Source organism: Ranitomeya variabilis, chromosome 1, assembly GCF_051348905.1.
Source record: "Ranitomeya variabilis isolate aRanVar5 chromosome 1, aRanVar5.hap1, whole genome shotgun sequence".
NCBI classification, from domain to species: domain Eukaryota; kingdom Metazoa; phylum Chordata; class Amphibia; order Anura; family Dendrobatidae; genus Ranitomeya; species Ranitomeya variabilis.
In genome coordinates, this window is record NC_135232.1 from 908,989,814 (window position 1) to 909,016,517 (window position 26,704).

Genomic DNA, 26,704 nt, shown 5'->3' on the forward strand with positions numbered 1-26,704 from the left:
CACCCTATGGGCCCGTTTGGCCCGCTTAAATGAGACCTTATGATCTGAGGAAGAGGCGAGCTCGTCCTCTATCCCCAGGGACTGATTGACAGCCTCAATCAGACTATCTACCGACTCTTGAAAACCAGGATTTTCAAAATTGAGGGACCCCTCTGACTCAATCTGTCTCAACTTCCCCATTCTCAGCTGGGGAAGGAGAACGTGACACAGAGCTCCAGGATGCAGAAGCACCTGAGGGCCTGGGCGACGCTGTGCGAATCCACTTTCCACGAGTCTGCCTAGTGCAAGCGTGGCCCCTGCAGGCCGAAGGCTCCTGAGATCCCGAGGCCCTCTCCGAGGCGGATGGACTGCTGGCCCTAACAGCCAGGGTCTGAAGGGATGCCATTGATTGCGTCAAAGACATAACCCATTCCGGCGGAACCGCCCCAGCCTCAGGGATTGGTGGGGAGCTGGCAGGGGGAGGCTCCTGGGCGCGTTCAGAATCGCAGGCCTCGCAAAGAGGGTTACTCTGGGCACGCGGGAAAGGGACACGACAGGCTGCACAACCGGTATATAGCATAGTGTGAGCTTTAATCCTTCTAGACATAGTGATCCGCAAGGCTATACCCAGGGCCTGAGACTGGGAAAAAAAAATAGTGCTTCTGTCAGCAGGAGGGAGAAGCACTTACCCCAGTCCTGTGTCCCCACGATTACAGCGATGGACCCGAGCACGATGCGGAGTGACATGATGCAGCTTTTATCCCCAGACGACTTCAGGGGGTGGAACCGTCATGCTGCGATGCAGCCTGTAGCAGGCCTGAAGCCGGGGCCTCAATTTCTGCCCCCTCTGAAGGACCGGAAGTGAACGTGCCGGAGGGGGCGGAGCCTAACAGCGCGGTCTGCTGGGAGGAAGTCCGGGCCCAGAGCTACCCGGAAATGAAGCCGGGGCCTGTCCCACGCCTGCTGGAGACCAGGCAGAGCCTGGGAAGGAGCGTGGTGCCGCCGTACAATGCAAAGCCGGCCGCCGAAAAACGGTGCCAGCGGTATAGCCCTCGCCTCACTGCAGTGCCGCAGTATAACCACAGCCGCGGCCGAAAAATAGAAAAAAAACGGCGCCGGAGGTACCGCACTGCCGCAGCACGACCACAGTCCGACACATGAAACACACCACAGAGCACCTCTAGGTAAATGCATAGTGCGCCTTGTCAGGCGCTCCCCTCTCCCAGAGAAAATACAGCGAGGGGGAGGCAAAAGACAGTGCAGGAACCCTAGCTCCGTTATCTACCAGGATAAGGAGAGGGACCGTCCACCACCCCATGGGTCATTCCATGTCAAGTGAACCAATGATTTTTACCACTATATTTTTAATTCTTTTGAGATTTTGTTTTTTGGTAAAAGTGTGTCAGAGAATGCAAAATGTGAAGAAAAAAAAATTCTAGATATTTTTTTTTTATTTTTTATTGATTTTCAAAGTTCGGAAAAAGTGCGAATTTCGGTGTTGCCTGCCTTTACATTTCTCCCCATAACTCAGGCTAGAAAAGAGATAGAGAAACAAAATAAACACCATTCTACTCAGAACTGTACAGGCTTTCACCAGATATGTCACAAGAGTATCTTTAATAATATTTTACCTATGCGAACGCAAGTGCAAAACTTTAAAATGCATTTCCGAAAAAAACGTTTAATTTAAAAATTTCAAAAACTGCACATGTGCCTGTTATGCTCCTAGCCACTTCTGCACCAAAACACAAGCTGGGATCGTGATGGGATATTTTAAAAAATAAAACTATTACAGTGTCAGTTCAAAAATCTTGATCTCAGATCTGTTCAGCCTGTGGTCTAACAGTGTGGGGTCTAGATTTACCAAATAATCCATGATTGCTAGATATTACTGTGTTATTTTATTATGTTAGAGCTTAAGGCCCCGTCTCACATAGCGAGATCGCTAGCGAGATCGCTGCTGAGTCACAAGTTTTGTGACGCAACAGCGACCTCCATAGCGATCTCGCTATGTGTGACACGTACCAGCGATCAGGCCCCTGCTGCGAGATCGCTGGTCGTGTCGGAATGGCCTGGACCTTTTTTTGGTCGTTGAGGCCCCGCTGACATCGCTGAATCGGTGTGTGTGACACAGATCCAGCGATGTCTTCACTGGTAACCAGGGTAAACATCGGGTTACTAAGCGCAGGGCCGCGCTTAGTAACCCGATGTTTACCCTGGTTACCAGCGTAAATGTAAAAAAAAAAAACAGTACATACTCGCCTTCTGATGTCCGTCAGGTCCCTCGCCGTCTGCTTCCTGCTCTCACTGACTCCCGGCCGTACAGTGAGAAGTGAGAGCACAGCAGTGACGTCACCGCTGCGCTCTGCTCTCAGTGTACGGCCGGATCTCAGTCAGAGCAGGAAGCAGACGGCAAGGGACCTGGACACCGAAAGGCGAGTATGTAGTGTTTGTTTTTTTTGGTAACCAGGGTAAACATCGGGTTACTAAGCGCGGCCCTGCGCTTAGTAACCCGATGTTTACCCTGGTTACCGGGTGCTGCAGGGGGACTTCGGCATCGTTGAAGACAGTTTCAACGATGCCGAAGTCGTTCCCCTGATCGTTGGTCGCTGGGGAGAGCGGTCTGTGTGACAGCTCCCCAGCGACCACACAGCGACTTACCAACGATCACGGCCAGGTCATATCGCTGGTCGTGATCGTTGGTAAATCGCTATGTGAGACGGGGCCTTTAGAAGCAGGATAGGACAGAGGAGAAGCTTTGTTAGGGCTGAGAATGACCAGGGGTAGACGGTGACTGCAGAGCAGATGACAGGCCGGCAGCTCCTGCCTCCTGAGGCCATATTCACACCAAATCTTATCACCCGGGCAACTCCTCAAATGGAGGGAGAAAAATACTCTTAACGTCCAGTTCATGTATTGTACAAACCAGGACTACAAAGAGGAGGAGGAGAGTTTGTTATAACATCGGTTACAGGAAGCAGAACCCATCACAGGGACTCAGCAATACCGGACTGTCATCCCATGTAGTAGAAATAAAGACAGTGACGTCCATGACGTGGTAGAAGGCGGCACAAGATCGGCAATGGATGACACAACTGGTTACGTGACCTGTGAATATGATTAGCGCTGACGGCTACTGGACTCTCCAAAGATTGTGAAAATGAAGAGGTAGAAGTGACTTTTTTGCACCTTCTGGTCCAGCGCCGTCCTTTGTGTATCCAAGAAAACCAGACATTGTAAAAGTTAACCAAAATCAGATATTAACTCAGGTGGAGCCGAGCACCATGACAGCCGCAGTGATATAGTAGAAAAAAAATGTTCCATGTATAAATAGGTGGTAGAAATATTGGTTCTTTTAATCTTGTTTTTAACATATAATTAGGATCAGACTGTATTTAGAAAATCACACTTGAGGATATGATCACGTTTTTTCTTTTGGCTTGTTCAATGCATTCAGGTTGAAAATGCTGAGCAAGTTGTTATGATGATAAGATGGATTTATTCTGGCACTTCGGTATTTGTTTTTTGCGTTTCTTTATTGTTACATATAAATGTTGAATGCAATAATTTGTAATTTGAAAAGAAAAAGGGAAGAAACTCACACAAACATAAAATCAGATGATTCAAGGCTTAAAAAAAAATACAAATGTGATAGGTCCCAAGTTGAATCCCTGTACAAATATAAACAAGGACACAAGTAACACACATACATGTTTTCACAATTTTAAAACATACGTTTTTTTCAGAATTGCGCATCAAAATGTTTAATTTGATTTCACCAAAACAAAATATAAAGAAACATAGTCTTGTGACATATCAAATGAAAGCCGGTACCATTCTGAGAAAAATGATGCCTCTCCCACCTCTTTACATTTTTTATCATATCTCGGGCTAGAATTAAGATAAAGCCATACCAGGCCAAAATCTGCGCTTTTTTAAAACTTTAAAAATCTGTAAAAAATTAACTGATGAAGGAAAAAATTCTAAACTTTTAATTTGTAATTAACTAAAGTTGTACTTCATAAAAACAAAAAATAAAAAAAATCTAAAGACGTCAGGTAAAAAAAATATTCATATTTGGATCACTTGATATGGAATGACCCCCATCTATCACTGCAGCAGCAGCAGGGTGTAGAAATCAGGGGGTCACACGGACATCATACGGGCGCCTGTACAGCCTAGGGTCTAAATACCTTAGGGTGGTCAGGGCCAAGTCCGGTGAAAGATCCCACGTAGCGGGGAAGGATACGTGGGGAGATCCCACGTGCTTGCCCGTTGCTGGTTTGGGGAGATCGGACCCTCAAAAGGATCCGTCGCCCCTTCAATCCATAGACGTTGAAAACAGAGTCCAAAAAGATCAGGACCCAGAGATGTGCCTCCTTGAGACACTAAGCATAAACTGGATTCCTCGGTAGCCAGTGTCAGGGTGTATACTACGGAGGAGGAGCTAACTTTTTTTTTCACGTTTACTTAGTGTCAGCCTCCTGGCGGCAGAAGCATACACCCACAGTCCTGTGTCCCCCAATGAGGCGAAGGAGAAAAAAAAACAAAAACAAAATGACGCTTCTCTTCTGCCACATATTGCCGCACTCAGAACTTGTCTGACAGATTGCAGGGTCCACTTCTGCTACTACTTCTGAAAGTGAAGGATTTAAAGCAACATTATATTGGGGAAAGATTTTTCTTCATTTTCACAGCCCAATGTTACAAATCTTCGCCAGTTAAAATGTTCACCATAGCCTTATACAAGTTGTTTGCTGGGTGTAATTTCCATATTGGGGTCAGTTATGGGGCGGTGGCAGATCTGCTGTGCTGGCACCTCAGGAGCACCTTCATTTTCCTGCCAACAGAGCTATACGAGGCCTTGTTTTTTGTGGTTGAAAACAATTATGGATTTTTAGATTCTCTAATTACACCACTTAGATTAGACTTTTACACACGCAACTACCACATGTGTATTTTTTATTTATGAAGCAAAGGGGGAGGTTTTGAACATATGTTTCTTTCATAATTTTAAACACTTTTTTTTTTTTTAACGTTTCACTGTATTTGTTGGTCTCCTTAGGGGACTTGAATTTGCGATCATCAGATCGCTTGTGTCATGTACAGCAACACCATAGTACTGCTGTATACAGCGATAATCAGTCTCCTATGAACACCAGCCAGAAGCCGACGCTCACAGAAGTGCCATCATGACAAACACAGGGGTCTTCAGCAGACCACAAGCCCTTATGGCAACCCATCACGGAAGCACATGGAATGATACACACTGGAAATGCCGCAGTGACATCCATATCGGCAGGAGGAGCTCCGCTTCACACGCGGCTGTTGGGAGGCAGATGAGGGCTAAATATCACAGCAGTAACATGGCAGCTTTGGTAGTAAGCAGGTAAAGTTTAATCATAGTGTTACAGATCGACAGCCTAATACTCTGCTGTAGATTTCCTTTTTAAAGGGAACCTGTCACCACGTTTTTGGAAGATGGGATAAAAATAGCGTTAAATAGGGGCAGAGGTGGGCGTTACATTAGTGTGTGTGTTATGCGTTTATTACCCACCTAAGTTGCCGAAATAACTTTGCAAAGTCTCCGTTTTCGCCTGTCAATCAGGCTGGTCAGGTCGCATGGGCGTTGTCTTCCCCCAGATTTGGCGTAGTTTTCCGTTGGTGGCGTAGTGGTGTGCGCATGCCCAAAGTCCGGAATCCTCTTCCAGGGGATTTAAAATAGCGCGGTGTTCGTTATTGCATTGGTGATCGGTGGGCGCGGCCATCTTCCTTTGGCCGCGCGTGCGCAGAAGCGGCGCTCTGCTGGCCGCGGCTTCAGGAAAATGGCCGCCGCGATATCCATCTGCGCACGCGCGGCATCCCGCGGCCATTTTCCTGAAGCCGCGGCCAGCAGAGCGCCGCTTCTGCGCACGCGCGGCCAAAGGAAGATGGCCGCGCCCACCGATCACCAATGCAATAACGAACACCGCGCTATTTTAAATCCCCTGGAAGAGGATTCCGGACTTTGGGCATGCGCACACCACTACGCCACCAACGGAAAACTACGCCAAATCTGGGGGAAGACACCACGCCCATGCGACCTGACCAGCCTGATTGACAGGCGAAAACGGAGACTTTGCAAAGTTATTTCGGCAACTTAGGTGGGTAATAAACGCATAACAAACACTCTAATGTAACGCCCACCTCTGCCCCTATTTAACGCTATTTTTATCCCATCTTCCAAAAACGTGGTGACAGGTTCCCTTTAACAAGACCTCTGCTTGCAGTCAGTTAGTAGAAATATTCTTATTTACATTAAAAGTTTGTGTAAAAGGCAACCCTGACCGCTCACGGGAGAACCAAATTCTTACAAAAACAAAGTCTAAGAAATCTGGTTACTTCTTCACAACAAAAAGAAAACACAAGGTTCTTACTTTATTATTTTCATAAAAACAGTTCAGAAATCATGAGATCTACAGCATAAATGACACTGTGGAGCCCAGTCAATGCTTGCAAGCTTAATACATAAATAAAATATTCTCAAGTATTTCAGAATCGCATATATGCAGGTAATTCCAGAGAAATTACTTAATCACAGTCCATATTAAAGTCTACATCCTTATAAAACATTAGTACAAAGTATACAAATCTTAAAACCAGCCCATTACGAACGGAAGGTAAAGGGCAGAAAGGACACTCGCTGCCACAGCATGGAGTCTTCCAGCAAGGGAAACCTCTCCACTTGTAGGTTGGAGATACACAGACACGTTGTTCAAAGGCAAAGAACACAAAATTAAAGAAGGCTTCGATGACAAAAACAATGACGACCACGAGCTTCTAGTAATTTGTGACACTGGAGGTCAAGAATGGTGGTTATTAGTGATGAGCGCAAGTGCTCGCTACTAGTGTTCGCTCAGGTTCCTCATGTACGCACCGAGTATCGCGGGAGCTTGACTGACATGTTCAAGTTCCCACGGCCACATGTGTCGTGGCTGTTAGATATAAGACAGACACAAAACATGCGGGCATTGCTTGACAAAACATGCAGCCGCAGGAACTCAAACATGTCACTCGAGCACCCGCAATACCCGGGCTGGGGTACGCACCGATAGACAAACTCGAGTAACGGGCACTTGCGCTCACTGTTGGTTAGTCCACTACCAAAATATGACCAAAGCCTACGATGCTGACTCTCATCCCCCATCCTACAACATGCTTAAAAAAAAGAACACATCAGAATTAAGATACATTGTCTTGTCTCAGGCAGAGTATACAGGGACGAGTGGATACAGACATCTGTCACACACTGCCCCTGAGGTCCTGAAATAGGCATAATATAATGTCTCTGTTCTTCAAGAAGTGTTCATGATGCGTTAAAATAAAATTCAGTAAAGAGGGAAAAAAATATCCCAATAGTGTAAAAAAAACTCAACTACGTGTGAAAACTGCTGCCACACCATACATCTTTAGGCATTAGGTGAGCAGTCACTCAAATGCCTTGATAACTGCATTATTTTCTGAATCCATTTCTAGCCTTGGGCGATAAACTGCAATAGTGGCAACCAGGCCTTACAGGCAGGAGACTAACATTTGCTTAGGCAGAAAATGTACATTATGGAGACAATGGCTGCAGCATTGTATAAACCAGTGTTCCCCAACTCCGGTCCTCAAGAGCCACCAACAGGTCATGTTTTCAGGATTTCCTTACTATTGCCCAGGTGATGGAATTATTGCCTGTGAAGGTGATGCAATTACCAACCAATACTAAGGAAATCCTGAAAACATGACCTGTTTATGGCTCTTGAGGACCGGAGTTGGGGAACACTGGTATAAACCATACTGTAACAGCAAACACAGGGAGCACAAAGCATTAGCAGAGCAAAAGCTCCCAATTGATTTTTCACAAGCAAGATGCAACAAATCTCCATATAGTCTTTACTCATTTAGCAGAGATCAGGATGTGACACTCCGCAGCTTTGTGAAAGTCATCACCAAAGGGCAAACATGGTTGCAGAGTTTTGATGCAGATACCGCACCTAGAGTCTTAGAGAAAGTACAGTGCAATGCATACACGTGGGGCTTGGAAGGTGAGACCAACGCTCAGATTGTACCTGTATAAAATAAACAGGAGAAAGGGACGGTCACCAGTCCTACATCAGGGATAGTACACTCATTAGTGGCTGATGGAGCAGACAATGAGTTTGGGACCAGACTGAAGTCCATCCATTAAAAACCTAAAGCTTCATGAATACAGCTACTGCACTAGATCATTGTTGGTATGTGTTAGATATTGCTGCCTTGAGGAATTGGCAGCATAAGGACCAGTCAGCAGCGTTCCCACCTCTACCCCCCACTCTGCATATATATCCCTCTCTAACCACAGAAGTGGCACTTACATATCATGGAGAACAGCCAGCAGTATGATAGGATCACAGCATACCACAAGCACAGGACTTATATACTGTTGTTAGGCACATCACATCCCCTTACCCCAGGTATTTGCATACTAATAGCAAAGTGAACTAGTTTACTTTAACCTGAAGCGCTTCAGTAAAAACTTCCTTCTGATATCTCAGCTTCAGCTAATGCAGTATGGCGAGAGAGACCAAGTCCTCTACAAAGCTTCAAAAAGGCACATGGAAAAGGTGAGGCCACAAAACAGACATCACCTTTTTAAAAACTGTATAGAAAAGTAATAAAACACCATTCCCTAACAGTCTATTTTTTTATATGCCACCATGCTGTTGACTTTATGGATTGTAGTAGTGAAGGAGCGAAGCCGAACTTCTTCGGAGTTGGAAACAAACTGAGGGCCAGACTCTTCCCACTTCACCGGGACTTCTGAATCTTTGTCTGTGTAGATCAGCAAGTCAAAAGCACCTGTATGGTAAGAGTGAAAATGCTCAGCAACCCGCAAGAAATGTATATTGTTTTCACATATGCCAGTAGTGGAGCGGCAGAAAGCCATACCTCCCCAGCAATAAAAATGGAGCGTCACCACACAGCATACCCCCTATGGCACCTAGTGACCAAACTAGGACTCCCAGGGGTGTCAAACGTTATATAAAATGATGGAATACTACAAAATTTTACATGGTCTCTAACAGGAGCTCTATGAAACGCTCGCTCTGTCTGCAACAAACTTTCCTACATCAATGATCCTTTCATCACTAACAGACTTTCCTTCCTCGGCATCAATGAAACCTGGCTCACCATCTCTGACAGCCTATCCAGCTGCACCTTCTAATGGTGGATTCCACCTTTCTCACACATCCCGACCCCAGCAGCAAGTATGGTGGAGGAGCAAATAACTGCTCCTTCACCCAAATTCCACTGCCAACTTCAGTTACTTTCCCTTCTTTTGAGGTGTACTCTGTGCACATCACGCCCAGGGCTGTGGAGTCAGTAAGCCAAACCTCAGACTCCTCAATTTCCATGACACCGACTCCACCAAAATGGGCACTGACTCCACAGCCCTGTATACTCCCCCTCAAACCTTCAACTGGCTGTCATTTGTTGCCCCCTAGGGCCAGCCACTACCTTCTTAAACCACTTCACCACCTGGCTAATTCATTTCCTTTCCGCCGACAACCCCACTATCATGGACATTCCCATTGACACTTCCCACTCAGCTGTCTCTAAGCTTCTCTCACAAAGATGGCCACACATTGGACCTCATCTTCACCCACCTCTGTTCCCTATCTAATCCCTCTAGCGCATCTCTCCCTCTTTCTGATCACAACACACACGCTTTTCCTTCTCTCCATGTGCATAATCCCCACTCCACAAACTTGCACATCCCCGCAGAAATCTCAAACACTGATCTACACTCACTCTCAGAATGCCTTATCACTCTTGCAGACATACGTTCCTTTTATAAAGCAGTGGCAGCAGCTGCATTGTGTAACACCACAGCAGCTGCATCTCTTGAAACAGTCGCCGCCCCCCCTTACACATACCAAAGTTAGCACAATAGGCAACCCTGGCACACCATATATATGTATAATCATAAAGCACCAATCTGTAGTATACCTGAGAGTATATAAGTCTCCTCGGACACTTCAAGGGTATCCACTCAAATGGACAACTCCGGATAAAATGAGACCAAAAAAAGATGGAGTAAAAGAGTCCCAAACAACATAGTTAAAAAAAAAGTACAAAATGTATTAATCAATAACACATAACATCAATAAGTGTATATCTGCAATTCATCTCTGGGGTACGCACAATCAGTGCGTTGAAAAAGCTAACCACGAAACGCGCGTCCGGGGCCGTTGGGTGCAGTGCGGTCTACTCCTCTGATCTACTTATGGGTAAGCACGTATCTTTATAAACGTCTTTGGGTTACCACTATGGGGATACTGTGATATGTGTACGGCCGTTTGGCCAAGTTACCCTATGATTTTGGGACCCTTTGATTGTGATATATGCACTGATTGTGCGTACCCCAGAGATGAATTGTGTTGACCACATGTAACCCGATGTATCGATATGTTTCCTCTGCCATACCTTCCTGTTTGGTATATACTGCATACAGCAGATATACACTTATAGATGTTATGTGTTATTGATTAATAAATTTTGTACTTGTTTTTTAACTATGTTGTTTGGGACTCTAACTCCATCTTTTTTTGGTCTCAACCCTGGCACACCAGCCTGACAAAAAAAAACAAAAAAAAACTGGGCTCCAGGATTGCCGAGCAAAGAAGGATAAGCTCCCACTACAACGAGCACTACATCACATTCAAACAGTCCCTCGCTACTTTTAAGTCCACATTCATTGCAGGAAAAAAAACAAACCTACTTTTCATCTCTCATATCCTTCCTGTATCACAACCCTAAACAGCTATTCAACACTTTCAATTCTCTCCTCCATTCCCTCTCAGCTGAAGACTTTGCCTCATTCTTCCAGTAGAAGATTGATATCAAATAAATATTTGGCCTAAAGTCCCCACAGCCCCTCCCAATAGCTACTCAGCCATCCTCCTTCAAAACCAGCTCATTAGCCACTAAAGAAGATCAACTTTCCTCTGTAGATCACATCTCGCCACCTGTGCACTTGACCCGATCCCATACCACCCCATCTGGTTAACCTGTCACTATCAACTGGTGTCTTCCCCTCATGCTTCTAACATGCCTCAATCTACCCCATCTGACGGTGTCTCCCAAGGTTCAGTCCTAGGACCCTTGCTCTTCTCCATTTACACCTTTGGCCTGGGACAGCTCAGTGTCTCACAGCTTTCAGTATCACCTCTATGCTGATGAGACAGATCTACCTCTCTGGACCAGATATCACCTCTTTACTAATCAGAATCTCACAATGTCTGTCTGCTATTTCATCTTTCTTCTCTGCTAGGTTTCTAAAACTTAACATGAATAAACCAGAATCATCATCTTTCCCCCCATCTCACTCAACCCACCAACAGGCCTATCCATTAAAGTCAATGACTGCTCACTCTCCCCAATTCTGTGAGCTTGCTGCCTCAGGGCAACCCTTCACTGACCTCTCCTTCAAACCACACACACAAGCCATTTCCACTTCCTACAGACTCCAACTCATTATTTCACAGATTTCCTTAATAAAGAATCTGCAAAAAACATTAGTGCATGCCCTCATCTTCCGCCTTGACTACTGCAACCTCCTACTTTGTGGCCTCCCCTCTAACACTCTCTCACGGCTCCAATCTATACTAAACTGTGCTGCATGACAAATCCACCTGTCCGTTCCCTATTCCCCAGCCTCTCCTCCCTGTCAATCCCCATTGCCCAGAGACTCAAGTTCAAAACATTAACTATGGCATACAAAGCCACCCACACATCTGTAGCATAGTCTCCTGGTTCTTACCTGCACATAACCTCCAAACCTCACAAGACCTCCTGCTCTACTCCCCTCATCTCTTCTTCCCACAATTGCATACAAGTTTTCTCCTGTGCATCCCCCCTACTCTGGGATGCTCTACCCCAACAGACTCTCGCCAACCGTGGAAACCTTTAAATAGGAACCTGAAGTCAACCTCTCCCAACAAGCCTACACTCATCCCTTGTAGACTGAGACCTCAGGGGCAGGCTACTCTTTCCGCTTGTACCAGTCAGTGACTCGTTTTGTTCAAGATTATTGTACTTTATTATGTACACCCCTTTTCACATGTAAAGTGCCATGGAATAATAATAATAATCTATGGTGTTTTATTAGACTGGCAAGTCAAAGATACTTTATCCCAAAAAGGTCACTTCCTTACACACTACTTACATGCGGTCTCCAGGAGTGGAAGGAAAGTTACTGTGGCTGTGATCTGCCGGATAACGGAGCGGATTTCTTCCTGAATAACTTTTGGAGACTTGTCTCTGACAATGCTGAAACAGAATGCATATTTATAATGAGAACATGTCAACTAATGTGTCGCACTGAACAGGTTTGGCCCTATATACTACTGTGAAAGTTTCCAAGCAATTTTTTAGGCTTCCATGCCCAGGAATGTCCAGACGTGTAACTTACCTGTCATCCTTCACAGCTTTATCACATTCTATATCAAACTGCCATCGCTCAAGAATTTCACTGTTGTCGATGCTGGAAATCACCACCACTAGCTTCTGGACTTGACATTTGTACAGCCAATCTGAAGACAGGAGACAAGTTACCAGATGAGAACAAAAACATAGGCTCCGCATATAGTAACACATGGGCTCGGATTGCGTGAAGAAGTTACCTGCAGCACAGAATAACCAGTTAATGCCTAAATAATCCCAGGAGGAACTTAAAGCGAGCCTGTCTGCAGGGTTATGCATAGTAACCTACAGACAGTGTCAGGTTGCCACCGTTATACTGAATAAAATGATACCTTGGAAGGTTTTTTTTCTTTTCTTCATTACGTGATGGTATTCATTATGCAAACTAGGGGGCAGATCAGTGACCTGTCAGCAGTCTGTATTATGTACATATATAATCAGAGCACCACATGCCCCAACCCCACCTTAGGGCACGAGAATCTCATTAACACAAAACTGAAAATAAAGATTAAAAAACAACCACAAGACGGATTTCATCAACCAAGGTATCATTTTATTCAGTATAACGGCACAGATCTTACAATGTGTGGAGGTTACTGTGCACTATCATGCTGACAGGTTCCCTTTAAGAAGAATTAAAGTCACAGTATGCAGATGAATGTTCTGTGACGGCAATACATTTCATGTCTATCACTGGAGCACTATGGCCCAGATTGATCAAGACCTGTGATTTTCTTGCCATTCTTCATGAAGGGAGAGTATGAGTCAGACCCTCCTGATTCATTAAAGGCTTCAGGTGGCATATGGCACGCAACAAATCTGACTCCAGCCCTTAACTGGAGTAAGATTTCTGGAGGAAGGCACGCCGCAGTGTGTAATGGATTAGACTAGCTGTTCGTCACACAGCCATTGCGCCCCAGCTCCTTTGATTTTTGCACAGCAAGAAGAAACTGGGGTAAAACTGTCAAGTGGCAAATTTGTTTTTTACATAACTTGTTCAAAAATTGTGTGACTTTTCAAAGCTTTCTACATTAGTTTTTTGGCAAAACAAAGCTTTGATGAAATGGGGCCAATGTTTTTCCAGTGATAAAAATGTTCTACAGGTCACTGATACAATGATTTGTCATTGCCGGGAGTTCCACCTCTGACACCCAAGGATAGCTAACCTGATGAAGCATATACAGTACATCTCTACCAAATAAATCTGCAGAGATCCAAAAGAGGTACAGCAAGCTAAGCGGTCTGAGATTGGCATTGGAGACAGGCCGCACATTATGGAACCACTGATGTTACTTTACTGGAGTTTAAATGCAAAGTGAAACATTTCTTGGTCATTAAGTAATGGAACCAAAAGCCATCCTACTGTAGCAGGTAACAAAGCTGCCTCGAAGGTTAGACATGTTATACTGATTCGTAAGAAGATAACTCACGTGGATCCAGGCTCTGGGTCCCAAGTTTTCACTAAAATGAGTGACTTCCTTTTCTATAACATTCAGCAGTAACTACACCCATAGCTAAATCAAAAGAAGCAAATGATGGATTCATGGGAGCTCATCAAGAGATAACGCTGGCTATCCAGAGAGCAGCTTTTGCCTATTTAGCAATCAAAACGAGTCAAGAGATTTGATTTTTGAAGGCGCTGTTATTCTTAACCAGAAAAATTAAACCCAAAACCACACACAGAGGGGTGTGTATAGTCCTGGTCCAACACTGTACCTTTCAGCTGCTCCACTACCGTATTCAGGTAGTTCTTAAGATCTGGGTCTGTGGAGATGAGCAGTGTAAGGCCATACTTCTGTGCACGGGTAAAAGTCTCCGCTGGATAAATCCCACGCTGATATAAAATACTATTAATGCCAAAATCTGAGAAGAGAAATTCATGGTTACAATAACTCATCAGGAAACCAACTACACGAGGACAAGTAAGCAGTGGAAGCCTTATCTTCCCGTATATTATCTAATATTAGAGAATTTGACAAAAAAAACCTATTGTGTAACCTTTTAATAACTAGGGACATTTTTATCTCTATAATAGCTTATTAGTGTAAATATTTCATCAACTACTATTTACGGTTGTTTAACGGTACATGAGTTTGTCTCCAGCAATAATAGTATATTGCCAATAATACACACACACACAATAACAAACAAACAAACAGGAAGTTCCTATTCACAGTGTGCGGCTGGAGCACATTTTACTTTCGCTTTGCAAGCCGACATAGATCTTAAGTAGTGATGATAATTTCTTAACCGAGCATCTGGGAGTGCTTGTATATCATGTTCAAGTTCCTGTGACTGCATGATTTGCAGCCTCAACACATGCGGGGATTGCCTGTTAAGGAGTTATCGGCGGCAGAAGTGTGGGGAGGCGTGGTGTCTGCGTTTAGCATCATTTATTTCCTAGCGGCCATTTTCCTGTAGCCACGGGCCACCTCAAGCAGCGGCGTGTAGATTGGGATTTTGGTCCAGCTGAGTACTCCATCATCGGATGCCTGTGACAGGCGGTAACATTTTTTACGCTGGTCATTGCTGTCATCTGATGGCGTGGGAACCGCAACATCCACTGGTTCGCCCATCACTAGTCAGTATATGAAATCAAAAGAATAGGAGTTGGTTACGTTAACTGTCAAGTCTCCAAAACAAAGCAGAAAGATCAGACTGAAGTACGTGCGCTTTGTCCCTAGTCTTGAAAGCAATCTGTTAAACTTACAAGACAAGGAAATGAAGTTACTTAGAGAGGACAGTTGTATCTCAAAAGAAGGTCACACACTAGTAGAAGGAAAAAAATAAATAAATAAGGAGTTGTACTAGCTAAAATGCAAGGAAAGTGTTTACACACACACACTGCTAAACATGAGCAAAAACTGAATCCATGTATGGCACAGGCGTCCTGCACATAAAGACACAGAAGCAATAAGAAAGTTCAAAAATAATGTACTTGCTATCTTAAAATGGAAAATGTCAATACAGTCCTTTCCAAAGAATAGTACTACAAAATCAGAAAAGCTTCTTGACTTAAATACACACGTTTGTGGCGCAATACTCAAACTCCTTGAAAAATGTAGTGGAAAGAAGGAACCGGACATTCTGTGAAATTAGTATGCTATGTGACGCAGATTTGCCAACACCACTGTGGGACGAAACAATCATTACTGCTTGCCATCTTCAAAACAGACTACCAGGTGAAGCTACTGAGAAAACTGATGAATGGAACAGCAAGAAGTCTGAACTATATAACACATAAGAATATTCAGAAGTGAATTATTTGTACATATTCCCAAAGAAAAACCCACCAAGTGGGAACGCACAAGAAGGTATCCTGGGCAGGCTACAGTGAAACCCAGAATGGACATAGAATACAGAACCACAAAACAAACAAAGGTCACAAGAAGCCACGACCCCGTGATACGAAGCAGCAACAATCTCAGTCACAACTTCAAAATGTAAGAGGATATTGAAAGTAATGACATGCTCCTTTTTTTAATCCGCTGCGGATTCCGTGTGGAATTTTCCACACCATCAGCACAGCATTTTTATTTTCCCATTAATTTACATTGTACTGTAAATCACTTGCGGTTCTGCACGGAAAAAAACGCTGCGGATCCGCAGTGAATCCGCAACTTGTGCACATGGCCTAACCAAGAGTATACTAACTCAGCGTCTATCCTACTTTGTAAAAACTCTACCCCCAGTCAGAGCCGCAGTCATGGGATGAGGTGCAACAACTACCTGTCCATTAAAAAGTTACCGTAAGTGGATTAATGTTGCTAATGAGGAAATGAAGTCCCTTCATCAACTTCAAACTTCGGCCGGGTTCACATTAGGATACTTTCACACTAGCGTTTTTTTTGCATACGTCGCAATGCGTCGTTTAGGCGAAAAAACGCATCCTGCCAAGTTGTCTGCAGGATGCGTTTTTTCCCCATAGATTTACATTGGCGACGCATTGCACCGTATGCACACGTTGCAACCGTCGTGCGACGGTTGCGTCGTGTTGTGTCGGACCGCCGGCAGCAAAAAACGTTACATGTAACGTTTTTGTGCCGACAGACCGCCATTTCCGACCGCGCATGCGCGGCCGGAACTCCGCCCCCACCTCCCCGGACCTCACAATGGGGCAGCGGATGCGTGGAAAAACAGCATCCGCTGCCCCCGTTGTGCAGCGCATTCACTACTAGCGTCGGTACGTGGGCCCGATGCACTGCGACGGGCCGAGTACGACGCTAGTGTTAAAGTAGCCTTAGTGTTTGTGCGCAGCGTATGATCCGCATAAATCCACATGCGTCATGCGTACATATCTTTAACATGGTGTACGCAGGGACAAGCTTTTGCATGCGTCGTTTCGTGGTGTGCGGCAGTGTCCGGCGAATGCAACATGTTGCATTTTTTGAGGCATGAAATATTGCGCAATCGTCCACCATTGCGTCAAAAAAAAAAACACATTACTGTCCATGGGAAAGCATTGGTACACAAGGACATGAGTATGCATGCCTTTGATACGCATGCATACATTAGACTGCGCATGTCCAGAAAATGATGTCACCGCCTCCACCATGTGCATAAAAACCACAAACATGCCAAAACGCATTTAAATGCATGCACAAGCACCATTTTTGTTTGTGTCATGCACAAGATGATGCGCAGGCGTAAGCATGCTTTTTGGCATGCGTTTGCGCATGCAGATGATATGCTGCGCACAGAAATGCTAATGTGAACCTAGGCTTAGAAACTCAACAAACTACCACAAGGCAAGCAATCAATGAAATGCAAATGGGTTTTAAAACCAAGTGTGACTCTACAGACAAGGTTCACAGATTTAGAGCAAGATTAGTTGCAATAGGATATTCTCAGAAAATTGTGAAAATGATGTTGCCACATTCCGGATTAATGGCTATAGCTGCTGGACAAAAGATGTGTCAGACACTTGGACATCAAAACTGCCTTTATAAACGATGACATTGAAGAGGACTTGTACATGAATCAATCGGAAGGTTACATCAAAGAGGGCGAAGAACTACAAAAATCTCTCTTTAGACTTAAAGCAAATCTGTCAGCAGGATCCAAAGACATACTTATAGGGAATTTAGATTGTGAGCCCATCGGGGACAGTGATGATAATGTGAGCAAACTGTAAAGCGCTGCAGAATATGTTAGCGCTATATAAAAAATAAAGATTATTATTATTATTTTGCCAAGTACACTACAGACAGACAGGATGACGCTCTATGATGAGGAATATGTTTGTGCTTCGGGGCGGCCTGTGGGCAGGTCTTTTCCTTGGTGTCTCTGGCTTAGAGCAGGAAGATAAGACTCTGCCTACAGTCCCGCCCCGGAGCACGGGAATATCATTAGTGGAAAACTTCTAACACTGATTACACAAGAACCACAAGACGGATTTCTTCACCCAGGTATCATTTTAATCAGTATAACAGGATCACCCTGACAGTCTCTGTAGGTTACTTAACAAAATCCTGCTGACAGGTTCTCTTAGCAATCAGCAAGAGCATAGAACACCAAAATAAACAAAGTCTTATTGAAAGAAGGATTTTAAAAGAGGTTAAGCAGACCCGTGTTTATACACAAAATGTATAGATGGAGAGTTGACGCATATTCTCTTATATGTGAGAATGTGATTATGGTTAATCAAGAGGAAACAGAAGTTGCAAATATGACCAACCAAAAAGGAGAAAAGCATCAAGCTATGTAATAGGGACCACCACTAATTATAATGCAAAATTTTTATTTGTCAACCAAAAACAGAAAACACCACACAATTAAAATCACTTAAAACCTCAATACAAATGTTACATGGGTTCCACAAAGGGAATCACCCCCCCCTGGACATGGTTGGTAGGAAAGAGAGAATGCACATGTAATACGCACACTATACAGGGTATATAGTAGTAAAATATGACTATTACACTAATATGTCTATCCCATAGAAAAAAAATCCTATAATAGTACAAAACATGGCACAGCTCGCTGCATAATGACCAGAAATAGATGTATACAGGTGTTTACCTAAACAATATAGGCAGGTTAGACAGTATGCACAATATAGGATGGAAATAGATGATATACAATAAGATGTAACCAGCACTCCAATTTTCTGTTGACATGAAAAAATGAACCTATATCATACATAAAAGACTGGTCACAAATGGACTAAGTGCTTACACATCCTACATCTAACAGACCTGAATGCAATTATATGAAATGGTCCATGAAAAAAAGAGCTGACCAAACCTGTGCAAAATGTGGTGGGCTTGGATAGAGCCAGCACCGCTGATAGTGGGAAAATAGCGTGCTATGAGAACATGACCATTACCACCATAATACCACCACAGCCCAGAGGTCCAGGGGGCAGGAAGCTGTAGGATTTTTTTCTATGGGATAGACATATTAGTGTAATAGTCATATTTTACTACTATGTACCCTGCATAGTGTGCGTATTACATGTGCATTCTCTCTTTCCTACCAACCATGTCCAGGGGGGGGTGATTCCCTTTGTGGAACCCATGTAACATTTGTATTGAGGTTTTAAGTGATTTTAATTGTGTGGTGTTTTCTGTTTTTGGTTGACAAATAAAAATTTTGCATTATAATTAGTGGTGGTCCCTATTACATAGCTTGATGCTTTTCTCCTTTTTGGTTGGTTGCACTTTGTCTTAATCAAGCTCTGGTTGACCCCTATTTTAAAAATTTTGCTATTTTACGTGGTTGGTGCCCTCCACCTCTGTGTGTAGAAGTTGCAAATATGACGAAAATTTGGAATCCGGATTTTGAAACTCAAGACCTTGAAAATGTGACATTATCTAGGAATCCAGGTCCAAAGAGATGGAAGCTTTGTTCTGAACAAAAGTGCAAAAAAAATCAACTCAATTCTGAATAAGTTTGGAATGTCAGAAGCCAAAAGGTTTATCAACCTCAATGGAGCAATTGTACTTAAAGGGAACCTGTCACCACGTTTTTGGAAGATGGGATAAAAATAGCGTTAAATAGGGGCAGAGGTGGGCGTTACATTAGTGTGTGTGTTATGCGTTTATTACCCACCTAAGTTGCCGAAATAACTTTGCAAAGTCTCCGTTTTCGCCTGTCAATCAGGCTGGTCAGGTCACATGGGCGTGGTGTCTTCACCCAGATTTGGCGTAGTTTTCCGTTGGTGGCGTAGTGGTGTGCGCATGCCCAAAGTCCGGAATCCTCTTCCAGGGGATTTAAAATAGCGCGGTGTTCGTTATTGCATTGGTGATCGGTGGGCGCGGCCATCTTCCTTTGGCCGCGCGTGCGCAGAAGCGGCGCTCTGCTGGCCGCGGCTTCAGGAAAATGGCCGCGGGATGCCGCGCGTGCGCAGATGGATATCGCGGCGGCCATTTTCCTGAAGCCGCGGCCAGCAGAGCGCCGCTTCTGCGCACGCGCGGCCAAAGGAAGATGGCCGCGCCCACCGATCACCAATGCAATAACGAACACCGCGCTATTTTAAATCCCCTGGAAGAGGATTCCGGACTTTGGGCATGCGCACACCACTACGCCACCAACGGAAAACTACGCCAAATCTGGGGGAAGACAACGCCCATGCGACCTGACCAGCCTGATTGACAGGCGAAAACGGAGACTTTGCAAAGTTATTTCGGCAACTTAGGTGGGTAATAAACGCATAACACACACACTAATGTAACGCCCACCTCTGCCCCTATTTAACGCTATTTTTATCCCATCTTCCAAAAACGTGGTGACAGGTTCCCTTTAAAGTTGGAAGGAGACGATGGTGTTTTACCCAACAATGATAAATACAGACAGGCAATGGGGCACTTCTATACAAAGCAACTAAGACTTGATTGGATATCATAGCAACAATTGGAATTCTCTGCAGATATGTGGAAAACCGCATCAAAAAGACTGGAATGACGTTAAGAGAGTTCTTCGATATTTGAAAGACTCAAGACAATTTTAAGGATATCTGCAACAGGAGATCTACTGTATTATTTGGACTATAAGACACATCACAAATTTTCAGAAGGAAAATGGGGGGAAAACAAAAGTGTTCGCGTCAAATGGGGGTACGTCTTAGGGTACTTTCACACTAGCGTTTTTTTAAATCCGTCGCAATGTGTCGTTTTGCCGAAAAAACGCATCCTGCAAGAGTGTTTGCAGGATGCGTTTTTTCCCCATAGCCTAATATTAGACGACGCATTGCGATGGATTTATACACGTCGCACCCGTCGTGCGACGGATGTGTTGTGCAGTGGCGGACCGTCGGGAGCAAAAAACGTTGCTTGCAACGTTTTTTGCTCCGTCGTAAACGTCTTTTCCGACCGCGCATGCGCGGCCGGAACTCCGCCCCCACCTCCCCGCACCTCACAATGGGGCAGCGGATGCGCTGGAAAAATGCATCCGCTGCCCCCGTTGTGCGGCGGAGACCACGCTAGCGTCGGGAACGTCGGCCCGACGCACAGCGACGGGCCGAGCCCGACGCTAGTGTGAAAGAAGCCTTACAGTCCTGCTGTTACCTTACCTGGGGGGAAAGGGGGGGGGGGGAAGAATTAGCTGTGTTCAATTAAACTGATAGGACTTGATTTGGAAAGGCACACACCTGTCTATATAAGACCTCACCGTGCATGTCAGACCAAATGAGAATCATGAGGTCAAAGGAACTGGCCAAGGAGCTCAGAGACAGAATTGTGGCAAGGCACAGATCTGGCCAACGTTACAAAAGAATTTATGCAGTACTCAAGGTTCTTAAGAGCACAGTGGCCTCCATAAGCCTTAAATGGAAGAAGCTTGGGTCCACCAGAAGTCTTCCTAGACCTGGCCGTCCAGCCAAACTGGGCAATCGTGGGAGAAGATCCTTGGTGAGAAAGGTAAAGAAGAACACCAAAATCACTGAGGCTGAGCTCCAGAGATGCAGTAGGGAGATGGGAGAAAGTTCCACAAAGTCGACTATCACTGCAGCTCTCCACCAGTCAGGCGTTTATAGCAGAGTGGTCCGACGGAAGCCTCTTCTCAGTGCAAGACATATGAAAGCCCGCATAGTTTGCTAAAAAACATATGAACTCCCAGACTATGAGAAATAAGATTCTCTGGTCTGATAAGAAGATAGACCTTTTTGACAATTCTAAACGGTATGTGTGGAGAAAACCAGACACTGCTCATCACCTGGCCAATACAATCCCAACAGTGAAACATGGTGGTGACAGCATCATGCTATGGGGGTGTTTTTCAGCTGCAGGAATAGGACGACTGGTTGTCATTGAAGGAAACATGAATGCAGCCAAGTACAGAGATATCCTGGATGAAAACCTCTGCCAGAGTGCTCTGGACCTCAGACTTGGCTGAAGGGTCACCTTCCAACAAGACAATGACCCTAAGCACGCAGCTAAAATAACAAAGGAGTGGCTTCAGAAAAACTGACCATTCTTGACTGGCCCAGCCAGAGCCCTGACCTAAACCCAATTGAACATCTCTGGAGAGATCTGAAAATGGCTGTCCACCAAGTTTCACCATCCAACGTGACGGAACTGGCTGCAAGGAAGAATGGCAGAGGATCCCCAAATCCAGGTGTGAAAAACTTGTTGCATTATTCCCTAGAAGACTATTGGCTGTACTAGCTCAAAAGGGTGCTTCTACTCCATACTGAGCAAAGGGTCTGAATACTTATGACTGTGTGATATTTCAGTTTTTCTTTTTTAATAAATTTGCAAAAATTACATTTGTTTTTTTTTTCCAGTCAAGATGGGGTGCAGAGTGTAAAATTAACTAATTCGAAAAAAAAATAAAAAAATTTGAATTTACCAAATGGCTGCAATGAAAGAGTGCAAAATTTAAAAGGGTCTGAATACTTAGTTATCGGATCACAGCTAAACACAGATAGCTGCTACTGCGCAGGGGCGGTGGGCGCCATTTTCACATTGTTTTTTTTTGTACTTGCTCTATAACATCAACAGTTATTAATGTGACACTAAACATGCGATTATGCTGCAGCACAGGTGTCACGGCCGGCTCCTGCCCGCAGAAGGGTTTTTTCCCCTCAGTATGTACAGATATTCATTATGTAATCTAAGGCGCAGATCAGTGACCTGTCAGCAGTCTGCATTATGAATATCTAATCAGAGCACCACATGAAGACCCGCAACAGGCCGCCCCGGAGCACAGGCATATCATTAACTGAAAATAAAGATTAAACAACAACCACAAGACGGATTTCATCAACCCAGGTATCATTGTGATCAGTATAACGGTGCCGATCTGACAGTGTGTGTAGGTTATTGTGTACAATCCTGCTGACAGGTTCCCTTTAGGGTATGTGCACACGTTGCGGATTCTGCTGCGTATTTTTCCGCAGTGGATTTTGAAAATCCGCAGTGCAAAACCGCTGCGGTTTTCACTGCGGATTTTCCTGCGGTTTCTTCTGTGGATTCCTCTGCGGGTTTTCAATAGCACTTTCCTATTGGTGCATGTTGAAAACCGCTGCGGAATCCGCAGAAAGAAGTGACATGCTCCTTTTTTCTGCAGCGAATCCGCGCGGATTTTTCCGCATCGTGGGCACAGCGGTTTTTGTTTTCCATAGGGTAACATTGTACTGTACCCCGCATGGAAAACTGCTGCGGATCCGCAGCAAAAACCACAACGTGTGCACATAGCCTTAAAGTGCTTTTTAGGACTAAAGCAATGTGGAAGGAAAAAAAAAAAAAAAAAAAAAAAACAACATTTAACTTTTTTTTCACAACAATTTTACTTTAGCTCCAAATTTGTTATTTTCATAGGGGTAACGGGAGAAAACAAACCCTAAATGTGTTGTGAAATTTCTTCTGAGTATATCGATACCCTATATGTGGCAGAAATCCACTGTCTGGGTGCACGGCAGGTCTTGGAAGGGATGGAGCACAGCTTAACTTTTGAACGCAAAAATGGCTGGAATTGAGAGCAGATGACATGAGGAGGGAATAAGTACCCTTAATGACAGCCGTTTTAATGGGTATTGGAAGTCATCAAGGGGTTAAAGTAGAACTCTTTGGCCACAATGTTCAAGGGTATGTGGAGAGAAAAGGGCACAGAATTTCAGGAAAAGAACATCTCGCCAACCACTAAGCATGGGGATACATCATTGATTCTTTGGGGTGGTGCTGCAGCCAATGGCACAGGGAACATTTCACAGGTAGAGGGAAGAATGGATTCAATGACATTTCAACAAGTTCTTGATGCAAACATAACACCATCTGTATACAAGCTGAAGATAAAAAAAAGAGGATGGCTTCTACAAATGGTACTGATCCTAAACACATGCCAAAAACCGATGCCAGGAGAGGGCAGTCATGTGACCACAAGTATGCACTATGTATGCTCCTGGCCACATCCTGACTAGACTGTTCCCAGCCTCGGTCAGTACACTTGTGAGGCTGTGCATGTCTAGTTGGAATGTGGCCTGAAGTATGCAGACTGCAGTCACACTGAGGGGATGTGCACACGTATTCTTGAAGGCTGCGGATTTGAAAAATCCACAGGTAAAACGCGCTGCGGATTACCTGCTGATTTACTAGGGATTTTATGCAGATTCCAACTGCGGTTTTACACCTGCGGATTCCTATTATGGAGCAGGTGTAAACTGCAGCGGAATCCGCACAAAGAAGTGACATGCTGCGGAATGCAAACCGCTGCATTTCCGCGCGCTTTTTTCCGCAGCATGGGCACTGCAGATTGCATTTCCCATAGGTTTACATGGTGCTGTACACTCATGGGAAACTGCTGCATACCCGCAGCTGCAGATTCGCTGCAAAAATTATTATTTATTTATATAGCACCATTAATTCCATGGTGCTGTACATGAGAAAGGGGTTACGTACAGAGTTATAGATATCATTTACAGTAAACAGGTTTACAGTGACAGACTGGTAGAGAGGGGAGAGGACCCTGTCCTTGCGGACTTACATTCTATTCTATCCACAACGTGTGCACATAACTGCCAAGTAACCAAACAGAATTCTCACAGTGCGCAGGATATGAGGAGCCACAAGTCTGCAGTCACAGAGCAACTTTTTGTTTTAAGACCAGATAATCCCTTTAAGCTATAGATCAAACTTACACTCAGGGGATAATGACTGCGGTCGCCGCCGTAACCATTCCCCACTGACGCCAGCAGACACTTCCACTGGATGCGTGTCCTCGGACAAACATTCAGTTGAAGGGAATTGCAACCCACAGAACCATTGGGTACGTGTGCAACAATACACGCTGCTGGCCAATCAGAGGCCAGACACAGACATCAGCATGCACGTGGCGCGGCATATGGCAGTGATGTCCCGCACTCCAGTCGCAGTCAGCTGCTGGCTTCACAAATGGTGGGAGTACGGCTGCAGCGCCATGCCACGGGGAGGACGGCCGTGGGCTGCGGCCCCATGCCACGGGGAGGACGGCCGTGGGCTGCGGCCCCATGCCACGGGGAGGACGGCCGTGGGCTGCGGCCCCATGCCACGGGGAGGACGGCCGTGGGCTGCGGCCCCATGCCACGGGGAGGACGGCCGTGGGCTGCGGCCCCATGCCACGGGGAGGACGGCCGTGGGCTGCGGCCCCATGCCACGGGGAGGACGGCCGAGGGCTGCGGCGCCATGCCACGGGGAGGACGGCCGAGGGCTGCGGCGCCATGCTACGGGAGGGCCGCCATGCAGTATGGAGGGGGGCCTGTCCACTAGTGCATATGTCTACGGGATAATTACATTACAATTAAGGGGTAACTGCACAGTACTTTCCTACATGTAGATGTGAGGCCATTGATTGCTGCGGTCGGCACAAGCGCTGCCGGCGCTACAGAGGGGCGCGCTGCCGGCGCTACAGAGGGGCGCGCTGCCGGCGCTACAGAGGGGCGCGCTGCCGGCGCTACAGAGGGGCGCGCTGCCGGCACTACAGAGGGGCGCGCTGCCGGCGCTACAGAGGGGCGCGCTGCCGGCGCTACAGAGGGGCGCGCTGCCGGCGCTACAGAGGGGCGCGCTGCCGGCGCTACAGAGGGGCGCGCTGCCGGCTCTACAGAGGGGCGCGCTGCCGGCGCTACAGAGGGGCGCGCTGCCGGCGCTACAGAGGGGCGCGCTGCCGGCGCTACAGAGGGGCGCGCTGCCGGCTCTACAGAGGGGCGCGCTGCCGGCACTACAGAGGGGCGCGCTGCCGGCACTACAGAGGGGCGCGCTGCCGGCACTACAGAGGGGCGCGCTGCCGGCACTACAGAGGGGCGCGCTGCCGGCACTACAGAGGGGCGCGCTGCCGGCGCTACAGAGGGGCGCGCTGCCGGCGCTACAGAGGGGCGCGCTGCCGGCGCTACAGAGGGGCGCGCTGCCGGCTCTACAGAGGGGCGCGCTGCCGGCACTACAGAGGGGCGCGCTGCCGGCGCTACAGAGGGGCGCGCTGCCGGCGCTACAGAGGGGCGCGCTGCCGGCGCTACAGAGGGGCGCGCTGCCGGCGCTACAGAGGGGCGCGCTGCCGGCGCTACAGAGGGGCGCGCTGCCGGCGCTACAGAGGGGCGCGCTGCCGGCTCTACAGAGGGGCGCGCTGCCGGCACTACAGAGGGGCGCGCTGCCGGCACTACAGAGGGGCGCGCTGCCGGCACTACAGAGGGGCGCGCTGCCGGCACTACAGAGGGGCGCGCTGCCGGCACTACAGAGGGGCGCGCTGCCGGCACTACAGAGGGGCGCGCTCCCGGCACTACAGAGGGGCGCGCTCCCGGCACTACAGAGGGGCGCGCTCCCGGCACTACAGAGGGGCGCGCTCCCGGCACTAGCGCAGCCGTATCATGACGAGCGCGGCCAAACAGCAGCTGTAACACACGCGGAAACTCACAGAAGAACTCGGACACGATGTCGGCGCTGCCCTTCAGCGTGATGCCTTCCTTGGTCGCCAGAGCCGCCATTTCCAGTGCTCCCTAATAGCGGCCCCGCAATGACTTCAAGAAATCGCGCCTTCCACTTCAACCGGAGACGTATTCACGCCACGTACAGCACTGCTGGCTTTCCATTGGCTCGTCGTGTTTGGTGGATGACGTCATACGTACGGCTTTAAACTTCGGCCGACATTTTTAGTAAGGGCAAATTCAACTTCTCTGCTTGTTTTACTAGTTAGAATATTCGATTTTTCCTAGTGGCTGTGTAATCTGCTGTGTGAGCTCGTCTGCCCGTTGTAAACACGACAAATGTTATGCACATGTGCACTTTCGCTGTTATTTCAAGTAGCCAATTATTATGGATGAAATTGGTAAGAC

General features: G+C 46.3%; 1 protein-coding gene across 1 annotated transcript; it reads right to left on the minus strand.

The window, feature by feature from the left end:
• Positions 1 to 6,383: 6,383 nt before the first annotated feature.
• On the minus strand, positions 6,384 to 26,469 carry MAD2L1 (mitotic arrest deficient 2 like 1). Its single transcript, XM_077279027.1, has 5 exons — positions 26,287 to 26,469; positions 14,185 to 14,331; positions 12,458 to 12,578; positions 12,212 to 12,315; positions 6,384 to 8,841 (listed from the first exon to the last, which is right to left on the minus strand). Exons 1-5 carry the CDS (start codon positions 26,354 to 26,356, stop codon positions 8,672 to 8,674), a joined length of 612 nt encoding a protein of 203 aa, XP_077135142.1. The 5' UTR covers positions 26,357 to 26,469; the 3' UTR covers positions 6,384 to 8,671.
• Between the last annotated feature and the right edge of the window lie 235 nt (positions 26,470 to 26,704).

Bases quoted from the DNA above. Each gene is read 5' to 3' on its own strand.
- MAD2L1 (XM_077279027.1), bottom strand. From the start codon at position 26,356: ATGGCGGCTCTGGCGACCAAGGAAGGCATCACGCTGAAGGGCAGCGCC. The intron at 14,332-26,286 runs GTGAGTTTCCGC...TTCTCTTCTCAG, and splicing joins CATCGTGTCCGAGTTCTTCT to ATTTTGGCATTAATAGTATT. The intron at 8,842-12,211 runs GTAAGTAGTGTG...CTTACCATACAG, and splicing joins TCCACTCCTGGAGACCGCAT to GTGCTTTTGACTTGCTGATC.